The sequence below is a fragment of the Hemibagrus wyckioides genome, linkage group LG07, assembly GCF_019097595.1.
Source record: "Hemibagrus wyckioides isolate EC202008001 linkage group LG07, SWU_Hwy_1.0, whole genome shotgun sequence".
NCBI classification, from domain to species: domain Eukaryota; kingdom Metazoa; phylum Chordata; class Actinopteri; order Siluriformes; family Bagridae; genus Hemibagrus; species Hemibagrus wyckioides.
In genome coordinates this window covers 32,142,409-32,156,983 of record NC_080716.1, presented here as the reverse complement: position 1 = coordinate 32,156,983, position 14,575 = coordinate 32,142,409, and the positions used below count along the sequence as shown (strand labels likewise).

The 14,575-nt window shown below is 40.8% G+C and overlaps 2 protein-coding genes across 4 annotated transcripts; both read left to right on the top strand.

Moving 5' to 3' along the window:
* Positions 1-667: 667 nt before the first annotated feature.
* Positions 668-3,271, top strand: LOC131355504 (aquaporin-1-like). Of its 2 annotated transcripts, XM_058393834.1 has the most exons (5): positions 668-1,089; positions 1,486-1,647; positions 1,720-1,800; positions 2,212-2,444; positions 3,139-3,271. In XM_058393834.1, exons 1-4 carry the CDS (start codon positions 724-726, stop codon positions 2,407-2,409), a joined length of 807 nt encoding a protein of 268 aa, XP_058249817.1. In that variant the 5' UTR covers positions 668-723; the 3' UTR covers positions 2,410-2,444; positions 3,139-3,271. The 2 variants fall into 2 exon arrangements, with proteins under 2 accessions (XP_058249817.1, XP_058249816.1); XM_058393833.1 differs by lacking the exon at positions 3,139-3,271 and having other exon boundaries at positions 2,212-2,468.
* On the top strand, positions 3,139-8,192 carry LOC131355505 (aquaporin-1-like). Of its 2 annotated transcripts, XM_058393836.1 has the most exons (5): positions 3,139-3,271; positions 4,491-4,774; positions 5,704-5,868; positions 5,963-6,043; positions 7,471-8,192. In XM_058393836.1, exons 1-5 carry the CDS (start codon positions 3,262-3,264, stop codon positions 7,651-7,653), a joined length of 723 nt encoding a protein of 240 aa, XP_058249819.1. In that variant the 5' UTR covers positions 3,139-3,261; the 3' UTR covers positions 7,654-8,192. The 2 variants fall into 2 exon arrangements, with proteins under 2 accessions (XP_058249819.1, XP_058249818.1); XM_058393835.1 differs by lacking the exon at positions 3,139-3,271 and having other exon boundaries at positions 4,402-4,774.
* The last annotated feature ends 6,383 nt before the right edge of the window (positions 8,193-14,575 follow it).

Genomic DNA, 14,575 nt, shown 5'->3' with positions numbered 1-14,575 from the left:
GGGTTTGAATCCTGCCTTTCTGTGTGGAGTTTGCATGTTCTGCATGGGTTTATGCCAGATACTCTGGTAGCCTAACACAGTCCAAAAACATGTACATTAGGTTGATTGATAATTCTAAAGTGGTTGTCTGTCTAATTGACCCTAATTAGGAATAAAGCAGGTATAGAAAATGGATGGCTTGTCTGGTTACCGTGGTTAGAGCTTTTAAGAGTTCCCAAATAAAGTGTAGCATTATTGATAATTGTCTTCATTTAATAATTAAAAGTCCTCAGGTTCTACCTAAAGCCATTTCTAATACCAAAAGACTTAGCTTTAGGATATTCCATAAAATGTTTTGTCCCAAACATCATGTTAAAATTGTATAGTCACCATATAGCACTATAAGTTCCTCTAGAAATCACCAAATAAATGTTTAAATAAATTATTCATTAAAGCATTTTATATATTTATTCAAATATTTGATCATGTATTTAATTATTGGACTGTTTTTAGCTATTTGTCATACCCCCAAACATACACCAAATGCTAACTATTTATTTATTTCAGTCACCAGAAAGAAGCCAGATTAACTGAGAAAGCGACTTACAAATTGTTTAGCCAATCACATTGCCAGACCAATTAAGACTGAGTGACGTGACCACAGGAAATAGTTTAAATACCAGAATCTGCAATAAACATAGCAGCATAGCTAATGTAGGAGAGTTGGTTGTGCTTGTTTAGCCCATGATGAAGGAGCTGCGGACATTGGGCTTTTGGCGGGCTGTCCTTGCTGAGCTAATTGGGACAACCTTATTTGTTTTTTCGGGTATTTCTGCAGCAATTGGGAATGGAAACAGCAGCTATCCAGACCAGGAAGTAAAGGTAGCATTAGCATTTGGGCTAGCCATTGCTATTTTGGTTCAGAGTTTGTGCCATGTCAGTGGAGGTCACCTGAACCCAGCGGTTACGCTTGGCATGCTGGTTAGCTGTCAGGTTAGCATGTGCCGGGCATTCTGGTACATCATGGCTCAGGTGACTGGGGCTGTGATTGCTAGTGGCATTGTTCTGGGAGTGAGACCATCAGTGGTGGATTCACTTGGGCTGAACAAGGTGAGTAGTTCTCCTCATGCAGAGCTGAAGTGTAAAATTGAAGAGAGTTTTAACAGTGGAAGCTTATTTAAGCTTTGGAGTGGTAAATGCTGAATCTTGATCTTTACTCTGAATTTCATTTTCAGTATAGAAGTCTTGCCAAAATTTTCCACTCCATTCTATTACTCCTTTAGCCCCTAAGTGTAACTACAGCTCAGTGAAAAATGGCCTGCTTTTTAAACTTGGACTTTAAATGCAGATCCAGTCCTTGTAATGGCTAAGCAGCACTTGAAAGTTAACTGGACACTATCAGTAAACATCCCCTGTAGCCCTCCATTTGAGGCAAGCTGTCCTGTGACTAGCAAAATCCCAGCACTGGTTAAAATGCTAACGATGTTGCATTCATTTGTTCTGCAGCTGAATGGTGTCAGCCTGGGACAAGGCTTTGGGATTGAGTTTCTCCTCACACTCCAGATGGTGCTGTGCTTCCTAGCAACGACGGATGAAAGGCGGAACAACGTTGTTGGTTCGGCTCCGTTTGCAGTCGGGCTCTCTGTGGTTCTGGGTCACCTTGCAGGAGTAAGTAGTTGTTGGGGAAATGGGCAAAACGTTTTCATCGCTTGGCTTTAATCCAGTGTCTTTTTTACTCAGATTAGTTACACTGGCTGTGGACTCAACCCTGCTCGATCCTTCGGTCCGGCTCTGGTGTTGGTGGAGTTTGAGCACCACTGGGTGAGCAGGCTTGCTTGTACAGAACCTACAGCTGTGATTAAAGTGCCTTTTTAGCATATGCTTAATAGATACTTGGGCTGAGGAACTTGTGGAGCTTCCACTGTTCGAATCCCTGTGTATGAGCCGTTACTATAGAAACGGTGGTGTTGAATAAGCCTGTGATGTGCAGTCAGGAGCTGTTGCAGAAGATTCCTATTCATTATTTTTAAAAACCAATAAGCTGTTGAGGCAGGTGTCTCTTGTTTGAACCCTTTTTTTTTTTTTTTTTTTTGTGAAGGGGAGTGGGGTATGTAAGGGGTGGTCCTCTCCTAGAGTCTGCCCTTAAATCTAAATCTGATCCTTTAGAAAAAAGCCAATATGAACGTCTACAAACCAAACCCTGTGTTCTCCAATTGGTTTCCCCATCTCCAGGTGTTCTGGGCGGGGCCACTGTGTGGCGGTGTCGTTGCCGCACTCCTCTATGACTTCATCCTGTTTCCTAGAGGTTCGGACATCGCTGGACGGCTGAAGGTTTTGTGCCATGGTGCTGATGCTTCAGATGCTTCAGATGCAGAAACCGATCCCCTGCTTGAAGGCAGTGCTCCTGCAGCTCAGTGGGAGAAACCATGAAAACGGATGCTTTCAAACTGCTGGAAAATAAAGCTGTAACCTTTTTTTTTTCCACCACAGATGTTCTGTCATGTCTTTTTTTAATCCAAATCTGACATCCTGAAATGTTTAACAAACTGGTCAGAGTTTAAAAGAAATCAGTCCTGTTCTTGCTACAGTTTTCATGACTCCAATATTGGTTAGCAGTTCTGGGTTTAGCCAAGCTGTGTGTCCCTGACTTGATTAACATATAACATAAAAGAGGTACATTTTCCTTTCAGAGTTATTTTACAGATGTCTCTTGTAAGTGAAAATGTGACGTAGCTGACTAAATGTATATTTAACATTCATATTTCCATTAGCAAATGAAATCACATGAGTAGCCAAATTACATGAGACTCCAGCTCCCATCAGATGGATGATGCTTTCACAAATGAGCTGGTAATGCACTTTAGAAAACAAATCATACTTTTAACCTTGATCTCGAGGCTATTATCGGCCAAAGAAAAGCGACGCGAGTCAACGCTAATGATTGAAAGAAGGATAATGTTTCTGTTTAGAGGAAGCAGTAGAGGCTCACCAAATAAAACTCAAGTTCAGCATAAACTCTTCATGCTATCAGGTTATGATGTAGCTGAAGTTGGGGAGAAATTTTCCTCAGGCACTTAAACTATATGAAATTAATAGTCATGGGCACAGGAAGTGATGTCATTCCTGAAGCTTATCTAATGTCAGTTCATTTTTCCACAGAACTGAGAAAGATTCAAAAATATCTGCAGTGAGATGGTCCAGGATCTGCAGCTTTTCAGTGCAGGAAGACAAAGGACTCCACCTTGAGTTCTCAGATTTACAGATGTGAGGACAAACAGCATCATGAGATTCAGTGAGCTGCTTATGATTTATTCATCACACTTAAGTCACTTCCTGTATAATTAAAATGATCAGAATCCTCTCCTTAACTCAGTCCATCTAAACTCATTTATTTTCCTTGCTGCTGATCTGTTTTCCAGAGAAGAACCGGGTCATGTTCATGTATTGCTTTACAGGAACCCAGGATCACTCCAATCTTTTGCTTCTTTCTCAGACAGAAATAAAAGCTTTTTTTGGCTATGGGTTGGGATCGGTGCTCTCCAGAGCACACAATGTTGCACCATCATGAGTGTGCTGCTATGACACTCATAGGAGAACATCAAGCTCCAAAACCCATCTACACTACATGGTCAAAAGTATGTACAATCCTGACTCCCACAAAGTCTGAAGCACACAGTTGCATAGATTATGCAGCATTACAGTTTCCCTTCACTGGAAGTTTGGTAGAAACTCAAACCCTGCTCCAGCAGGACAATATCCCACCTCTGTGAAGACATGGTGTGGAGGTGAAGGTTGAAGAAAGTGGAAGAACCCGAGTGTCCTGCACAGAGCCCTGACTCTGACTCAACCCCACTGAACACCTTTAGGATGAACTGGAACTGGAGTCTCCTCAACATCCCAACATCAGAGTCTGATCTCACTAATGGTCTTCTAGCTGAATGATCACTAATCCCCCACAGTCCATACGTGTGTTTAAAGGATGTGTGTGTATTTTCAGGACATGCTGACACGCCCACTTACTGAACGCACACATGTCCAGAATCCTGTCTTTCTATAAATGGCTTCAGTGGTGAAGTCAGTGATCAGATGGTAGTTTAATAAGTAGGTGATGTTCATGTGAATCACTGAGCAACTCATCATGGAACATCATGTCCAAAAAGTGTAGGCCTTCGTGTCTAAGGGTTAGTGTGTTGTCGTTGCACAATATTTGACACCGTATATACAGTATATATATATATATACATACATATATTTTTTTAAAAACAGCCATTTTGTCATGTTTTTCATCTCAGACCGGTTTTCTGACGTTTTTTCATCATCCGTCTCCTGTGGCTGTTAAAGCTAGCTTCCTGTCCTAGTCACCACCCACGCGTGGTTTATAAGTGTCTGCTTAGCTAGCAGTGTGTCAGTAACGGACAGAAAACTCATCATAATGAAGGAGCTCAGGACCGGCGCCCTTTGGCGAGCCGTGACGGCCGAGTTGGTCGGAATGACGCTGTTTGTGTTTATAGGTATAGCATCCGCCATCGGGACTTCAGAGCACGAAGGTCCAGATCAGGAAGTGAAGGTAGCATTAGCGTTTGGACTGGCCATCGCTACGCTGGCTCAGAGTTTGGGCCACATCAGCGGAGCGCATCTGAACCCGGCCATCACCGTGGGTCTGCTGGTCAGCTGCCAGATCAGTGCTCTTCGTGCGGTTTTATACATTTTAGCCCAGATGTTAGGCGCGGTCCTGGCCAGCGGGATCGTTTACGGGATTCGTCCAAAAGATGTTAAAGCTCTGGGACTCAACGAGGTGAGTGACCAAACCGTCGTCTCTACTCACAACCATCACAACTGGAATTTTACCACATCAACACACACACAGTGTCCAGGGTTTGATCAGTCCAGTGTGTTGAAAAGGCGGGAACTCGAAAACCAGTGTGAACCAGTGTCTCCCATCAGTGATTAAGTAATAATAATAATAATAATAATAATAATAATAAAAATAATAAAAATAATGCTGGATTGTAATTCAGTTTTGGATTGTTAGCATTTTATGTTCATAGAAAATGTACAAAATTGTTTTATTTTGATCTTTTCTTAGCATGAAATAAAATTCCATGTTTTTAATTTCTTTTAGAAAACTTTTTACACACCAAATTAAAAAAATCAAATATTCTTCAATCCAAAAAGTAAAAAAAATTACAAGACATTCTCAAGACTTCACTCTGGTTTTTCTTAACATGAAATAATAAATTCCATTTTTTAAATATGTTTTAGAAATATTTTTAAAATTTGAATCATTTTTACAAAACAGTTGAAAAATCAAATATTCTTCAATCCAAAGATGAAAAAAAAAACCCTGCAAGAAATTCTCCGTAGTTCACTCAGTTAGAACGTTTACACTGGAATTCTGCTTTCAGTTTTTTTTTAATGGAATCAAAATTTATGCAGGAATGAATTTTAAATGTTTTCAATATTTATAAATTGCAGCTGGAAGATCTTGCTGAAGATTTTTATTATTTGTTAAAAAGTGTGTAGAGTTTCATCTCCTCCCGTCCGGTCATGAGAGATCGTTTGTCCATTTTAGCTCGAGAATGATTCTGAAATTCAGAGAGATTTTTTTCAAATTTATGATTTTGAAGCTGAACATCAGGTTGACATTCACACACAAAACCTGGTGATCTGCAGCGAAAACATCTACAATAAACACACACTGTTGTGTAATCTGTTGTTTTTCAGATTGCTGGAAATATGACTCCAGGTAAAGCGTTCGGTGTGGAGTTCCTGGCCACCTTCCAGCTGGTGTTGTGTGTCTTAGCCGCGACGGACAGCCGCCGGAATGACGTGAAGGGATCGGCGCCGCTGGCCATTGGACTGTCCGTGGGTTTGGGGCACCTGGTGGCGGTGAGCAAGCTTCAGACTTATTTTTATTAATAAGCATTTTCAGAGGTTCCTCTGGATGTTCTTCCTTCCTGAATCTTATCTTCCTGTTCTGTAGATCAGCTACACGGGCTGCGGCATCAATCCTGCTCGCTCCTTCGGACCTGCTGTCATTATGAAGTCCTTTAAGAAACACTGGGTGAGTCCAGGCTCCTCAGACACTGAATAGTGTTACTTAAATAATCACCTCCAACATTCTCCACCTGAACATTCTCCACCTGACACCTCCAACATTCTCCACCTGACACCTCCAACATTCTCCACCTGACACCTCCAACATTCTCCACCTGAACATTCTCCACCTGACACCTCCAACATTCTCCACCTCCAAAATGAGGTGGAAAGGATCTCCATAAAATGCCAGCAGATACCAACATTTTCCACCATCCACCATCACACACTTTATTCTTCCCCAAACCCCTCCTGACCTCTCCACCAAACACCACCTGACCTCTCCACCAAACCCCTCCTGACCTCTCCACCAAACCCCACCTGACCTCTCCACCAAACACCACCTGACCTCTCCACCAAACCCCTCCTGACCAAATCAAACTTCAGCATTCACAAGAAAAACAACCCCTTTAACATCCTCGATCAAACACCATCAAACATCTGCATCCTCCATCAAACATCTGTATTCTCCATCAAACATCTGCATCCTCCATCAAACATCTGCATCCTCCATCAAACATCTGCATCCTCCATCAAACATCTGCATTCTCCATCAAAAATACTTTTTAAAATTTCTGTTGTTTCCTGAGATTACTGGTTAATGTTGTTTTAATTCAATGTTGTAATTTTAATGTAGAACTCTTTTATTGTAACTCTTTTAGGAGAATGTTAGCTCCATGTAATTTCTATAGACATATTTTATGCATTTCATTCATACAGTCTGTCTGTCTGTCTGCTTTGCTGTCTGTCTGTCTTTTTATGTGTCTGTCTCTTTATCTGTCTCTCTCTCTGCCTCTTTTTGTCTCTCTTCTGCCTGTCTGTCTGCATTTTGTCTGTCTCTCTTCTTGTCTTTCTGTATCTGTTTTACTCTCTTTCTGTCTGTCTTTTTGTCTGTCTGTCTGTCTGTCTGTCTTATGGTCTCTCTGTCTGTCTTTCTGTTTTCCTCTCTGTATATCTGTCTGTCTGTCTCTCTCTGTCTGTCTTTACTCTTTGTCTCTCTTCTGACTGACTGTCTTTTTAACCCTCTTTCTGTCTGTCTCTTTGTCTCTCTCTCTCTCTCTGCCTGCCTGTCCTTCTGTCTGCTGTTCTGTCTGTCTCTCTTCTCTCTGCTTTTCTGTCTCTCTGCTTGTCTGTCTGTTCTCCTCTCTGCCTGTCTGACGGCCTCTCCATCTGTCTGGGCATCTGTCTATGTTTGTATTTTTTGTTTTCCTCTCTCTCTCTCTCTCTCTCTCTCTCTCTCTCTCTCTCTCTCTCTCTCTGTCTGTATTTCTTTCTGTGTGTCTGTCTGTCTCTCTCTGTCTCTTTCTCTCTCTCTATTTTTCTGTCTTTCTGTCTGTCTTTTTCTGTCTCTATGTCTGTCACTCTCTCTCTCTCTCTCTCTCTCTCTGTCCTCAGGTGTTCTGGGTGGCTCCTCTGATGGCTGGAGTAGCAGCTGCTCTGCTGTATGACTTTGTGCTGCAGCCCCACAGCGAGGCGTATACTAAGCGCCTCCGTGTGGTCAGGGGAAAATCAGACGAGGAAACATCAGCATTAATCGACCCGTCCGGAGGCAGCGAGTCTCAGTGGCCTCGACGCTGACCACTCCGACTCTTACATCACCAGATTACATAAACACCTCAATGCAGAGCTTTTTGCCAATGTGTGTGTGTGTATGTGTGTGTGTATGTGTGTGTGTGTGTGTGTGTGTGTGTGTGTGTATGTGTGTGTGTATGTGTGTGTGTGTGTGTGTGTGTGTGTATGTGTGTGCATGTGTGTGTGTGTGAGGCTACTGTCGGACATTTTCAGGCCATTCCACTGGTCAGATGTCATTTGTGTTGCGTTGATTTTCAATTCACAAGAGGTTTTAAACCCAGCTGAAGTTTCCTCGTGTCGTTGTTTCACTTCAAATAAAAGTTGCATCATCTGAATTTGTCTGGAAGAAAAAAGTTCTCCTTGATTTTCGCTTTATTTTTGTGACTGACGAGGTCACGGTGAAAAGACGACATTTCTACACAAATTATCGACTGAAGAAATGATTCATTTAAACAAAAATGTGTTCTTAAGAATATTTGTAATGTCTTCATGCCGTTAAAAAAAACACTCAATTATGAGCTAAATTAAGCAAATAAAAACTGTGAAAGAAAATTCTATGGTCTCCTGAGTTATTACTGCTTATCTTCTGTTGCATGTTTTCCCTAAACTCTTTGAAAATGAAAATAAACTTTTAAAAAATAAATGGAAAGCTAAAGAGCACTACAATCGACTGACCGCCAAAAATTTACTCAATCAGTCCTTTTGATTCTGAATATGCATAAAAAAAATTAAATAACTTAAAAAATATGAATAAAAAAATGATTCAAATTTAAATAACTTCTTTTTTTTAAATAAATAAAGCAAAGGTCCTGGGCTGTTAAAACCACTCCTAAGAGAAGAACATAATTTTTTTGTTGTTGTTTTTGCTTTAAAAAGGCAAGGAAAAAAGGAGGGGGAAATACGTGAAAAGTAGAAATTAAATAAGAAGAAGAAGAAGAAATATTGAGTTCATGCACTCACTCATAAATAAATAAAATTTGTCAGCAATAAATATCCTATTGATCCGTAATTTGTTTTTTTTTATTTTTAAATAAACGATAAATAAATTCTTGACCAGAGCTCGTGTTGATGTGACCTTCACTAAACACGACCTTTTTTTAGTCTCTTGTTTTCTCGTCTTATCTTTCAGCTCAGCTTCGGTTCATCAGGGGTTAGAGCCGAGAAGCTCATTGTTTAACTTAGGGGACATTTTAGGGTTAGTGAGTAAAAAAAAACAAAAACAAAAACATGCTAGTATCAGCTTTCAGCTTTCACACAGCGAAGGCGTCTTCCTCATTCTGTTTTGCTTGCTGGTGCTGATTGCTTTGCTCGTTTGTCACTTCAAGGCCACAGCGTTGCACAGTACAATCACACCCACGCTGAACAAAGATGGTCTGCGTCCAGCTTCGGGATCCGAAAACTTCTGCAAAAGATATCAAACCTCTCCCAACGAAATGGTGTGTCAGGAGCCTGGTTTTCAGGAAGGATTTCATATCCTGTGTTTTTTCCGATCAGATCCACGTCCACCCGTACGGACAGTTGCGTAAGAGCAGCACACAACAACATCCACGGGAAATCGTTCGGACGCTGATTTCATGGGACGAGGAATCAATCGGATAAAAATTGATCTGAGGTCTGATGTTCTGGCGATTTATTTCCACATCAGCGCCGTTTTAAAAATCCAATAACACTAACCACTAAAAGCGTCGGGTCAGACGCGGTGCTGCGTTCCTGTAGTCCTGCTGAGTCTGGACCAGGATCAGGATCTTCAGAGGTTCTCCTCTTAAACATTACTCCATGTTCTAGCATTCTCTCTGCATGCGATGGTCTCTGAAAGTCGGATCAGATTCGATTTCTGTTATTTTACAATATTTTTGTTTTTTATTTATTTATTTATTCATTCATTCATTCATTCATTCATTCATTCATTCATTCATTCATTTATTTGTTGACTTTGAACATTGAACAACACCATCATACACCAGCATATTCTCCACTAAACACCATCATACACCAGCATATTCTCCACTAAACACCATCATACACCAGTGTATTCTCCACTAAACACCATCATACACCAGCATATTCTCCACTAAACACCATCATACACCAGCATATTCTCCACTAAACACCATCATACACCAGCATATTCTCCACTAAACACCATCATACACCAGCATATTCTCCACTAAACACCATCATACACCAGCATATTCTCCACTAAACACCATCATACACCAGCATATTCTCCACTAAACACCATCATACACCAGCGTATTCTCCACTAAACACCATCATACACCAGTGTATTCTCCACTAAACACCATCATACACCAGCATATTCTCCACTAAACACCATCATACACCAGCGTATTCTCCACTAAACACCATCATACACCAGCATATTCTCCACTAAACACCATCATACACCAGCATATTCTCCACTAAACACCATCATACACCAGCATATTCTCCACTAAACACCATCATACACCAGCATATTCTCCACTAAACACCATCATACACCAGCATATTCTCCACTAAACACCATCATACACCAGCATATTCTCCACTAAACATCATCATACACCAGCATATTCTCCAATAAACACCATCATACACCAGCATATTCTCCAATAAACACCATCATACACCAGTGTATTCTCCACTAAACACCATCATACACCAGTGTATTCTCCACTAAACACCATCATACACCAGTGTATTCTCCACTAAACACCATCATACACCAGTGTATTCTCCACTAAACACCATCATACACCAGCGTATTCTCCACTAAACACCATCATACACCAGTGTATTCTCCACTAAACACCATCATACACCAGCATATTCTCCACTAAACACCATCATACACCAGCATATTCTCCACTAAACACCATCATACACCAGCATATTCTCCACTAAACACCATCATACACCAGCATATTCTCCACTAAACACCATCATACACCAGCATATTCTCCACTAAACACCATCATACACCAGCATATTCTCCACTAAACATCATCATACACCAGCATATTCTCCAATAAACACCATCATACACCAGCATATTCTCCACTAAACACCATCATACACCAGCATATTCTCCACTAAACACCATCATACACCAGAATATTCTCCACTAAACACCATCATACACCAGTGTATTCTCCACTAAACACCATCATACACCAGCAAATTCTCCACTAAACACCATCATACACCAGTAAATTCTCCAACAAACACCATCATACACCAGCATATTCTCCACTAAACACCATCATACACCAGCATATTCTCCACTAAACACCATCATACACCAGCATATTCTCCACTAAACACCATGATACACCAGCATATTCTCCACTAAACACCATCATACACCAGCATATTCTCCACTAAACACCATCATACACCAGCGTATTCTCCACTAAACACCATCATACACCAGCATATTCTCCACTAAACACCATCATACACCAGCATATTCTCCACTAAACACCATCATACACCAGCATATTCTCCACTAAACACCATCATACACCAGAATATTCTCAACTAAACACCATCATACACCAGTGTATTCTCCACTAAACACCATCATACACCAGCAAATTCTCCACTAAACACCATCATACACCAGTATATTCTCCAACAAACACCATCATACACCAGCATATTCTCCACTAAACACCATCATACACCAGCATATTCTCCACTAAACACCATCATACACCAGCATATTCTCCACTAAACACCATCATACACCAGCATATTCTCCACTAAACACCATCATACACCAGCATATTCTCCACTAAACACCATCATACACCAGCATATTCTCCACTAAACACCATCATACACCAGTGTATTCTCCACTAAACACCATCATACACCAGTGTATTCTCCACTAAACACCATCATACACCAGCATATTCTCCACTAAACACCATCATACACCAGCATATTCTCCACTAAACACCATCATACACCAGCATATTCTCCACTAAACACCATCATACACCAGTGTATTCTCCACTAAACACCATCATACACCAGCGTATTCTCCACTAAACACCATCATACACCAGTGTATTCTCCACTAAACACCATCATACACCAGTGTATTCTCCACTAAACACCATCATACACCAGTGTATTCTCCACTAAACACCATCATACACCAGCATATTCTCCACTAAACACCATCATACACCAGAATATTCTCCACTAAACACCATCATACACCAGCATATTCTCCACTAAACACCATCATACACCAGAATATTCTCCACTAAACACCATCATACACCAGTGTATTCTCCACTAAACACCATCATACACCAGCAAATTCTCCACTAAACACCATCATACACCAGTATATTCTCCAACAAACACCATCATACACCAGCATATTCTCCACTAAACACCATCATACACCAGCATATTCTCCACTAAACACCATCATACACCAGCATATTCTCCACTAAACACCATCATACACCAGCATATTCTCCACTAAACACCATCATACACCAGCATATTCTCCACTAAACACCATCATACACCAGTGTATTCTCCACTAAACACCATCATACACCAGCGTATTCTCCACTAAACACCATCATACACCAGCATATTCTCCACTAAACACCATCATACACCAGCATATTCTCCACTAAACACCATCATACACCAGCATATTCTCCACTAAACACCATCATACACCAGTATATTCTCCACTAAACACCATCATACACCAGCGTATTCTCCACTAAACACCATCATACACCAGTGTATTCTCCACTAAACACCATCATACACCAGTGTATTCTCCACTAAACACCATCATACACCAGTGTATTCTCCACTAAACACCATCATACACCAGCATATTCTCCACTAAACACCATCATACACCAGCATATTCTCCACTAAACACCATGATACACCAGCATATTCTCCACTAAACACCATCATACACCAGTGTATTCTCCACTAAACACCATCATACACCAGTGTATTCTCCACTAAACACCATCATACACCAGTGTATTCTCCACTAAACACCATCATACACCAGCATATTCTCCACTAAACACCATCATACACCAGTGTATTCTCCACTAAACACCATCATACACCAGCATATTCTCCACTAAACACCATCATACACCAGTGTATTCTCCACTAAACACCATCATACACCAGCATATTCTCCACTAAACACCATCATACACCAGCGTATTCTCCACTAAACACCATCATACACCAGTGTATTCTTCACTAAACACCATCATACACCAGCATATTCTCCAACAAACACCATCATACACCAGCATATTCTCCACTAAACACCATCATACACCAGTGTATTCTCCACTAAACACCATCATACACCAGTGTATTCTCCACTAAACACCATCATACACCAGCATATTCTCCACTAAACACCATCATACACCAGCATATTCTCCACTAAACACCATCATACACCAGCATATTCTCCACTAAACACCATCATACACCAGTGTATTCTCCACTAAACACCATCATACACCAGCATATTCTCCACTAAACACCATCATACACCAGCATATTCTCCACTAAACACCATCATACACCAGCATATTCTCCACTAAACACCATCATACACCAGTGTATTCTCCACTAAACACCATCATACACCAGTGTATTCTCCACTAAACACCATGATACACCAGCATATTCTCCACTAAACACCATCATACACCAGTGTATTCTCCACTAAACACCATCATACACCAGCATAATCTCCACTAAACACCATCATACACCAGCATATTCTCCACTAAACACCATCATACACCAGCATATTCTCCACTAAACACCATCATACACCAGTGTATTCTCCACTAAACACCATCATACACCAGTGTATTCTCCACTAAACACCATCATACACCAGTGTATTCTCCACTAAACACCATGATACACCAGCATATTCTCCACTAAACACCATGATACACCAGCGTATTCTCCACTAAACACCATCATACACCAGCATATTCTCCACTAAACACCATCATACACCAGCATATTCTCCACTAAACACCATCATACACCAGTGTATTCTCCACTAAACACCATCATACACCAGTGTATTCTCCACTAAACACCATCATACACCAGTGTATTCTCCACTAAACACCATCATACACCAGCATATTCTCCACTAAACACCATCATACACCAGTGTATTCTCCACTAAACACCATCATACACCAGTGTATTCTCCACTAAACACCATGATACACCAGCATATTCTCCACTAAACACCATGATACACCAGCGTATTCTCCACTAAACACCATCATACACCAGCATATTCTCCACTAAACACCATCATACACCAGCATATTCTCCACTAAACACCATCATACACCAGCATATTCTCCACTAAACACCATCATACACCAGCATATTCTCCACTAAACACCATCATACACCAGCATATTCTCCACTAAACACCATCATACACCAGTGTATTCTCCACTAAACACCATCATACACCAGTGTATTCTCCACTAAACACCATCATACACCAGTGTATTCTCCACTAAACACCATCATACACCAGCATATTCTCCACTAAACACCATCATACACCAGCATATTCTCCACTAAACACCATCATACACCAGCATATTCTCCACTAAACACCATCATACACCAGCATATTCTCCACTAAACACCATCATACACCAGAATATTCTCCACTAAACACCATCATACACCAGCATATTCTCCACTAAACACCATCATACACCAGAATATTCTCCACTAAACACCATCATACACCAGTGTATTCTCCACTAAACACCATCATACACCAGCAAATTCTCCACTAAACACCATCATACACCAGTATATTCTCCAACAAACACCATCATACACCAGCATA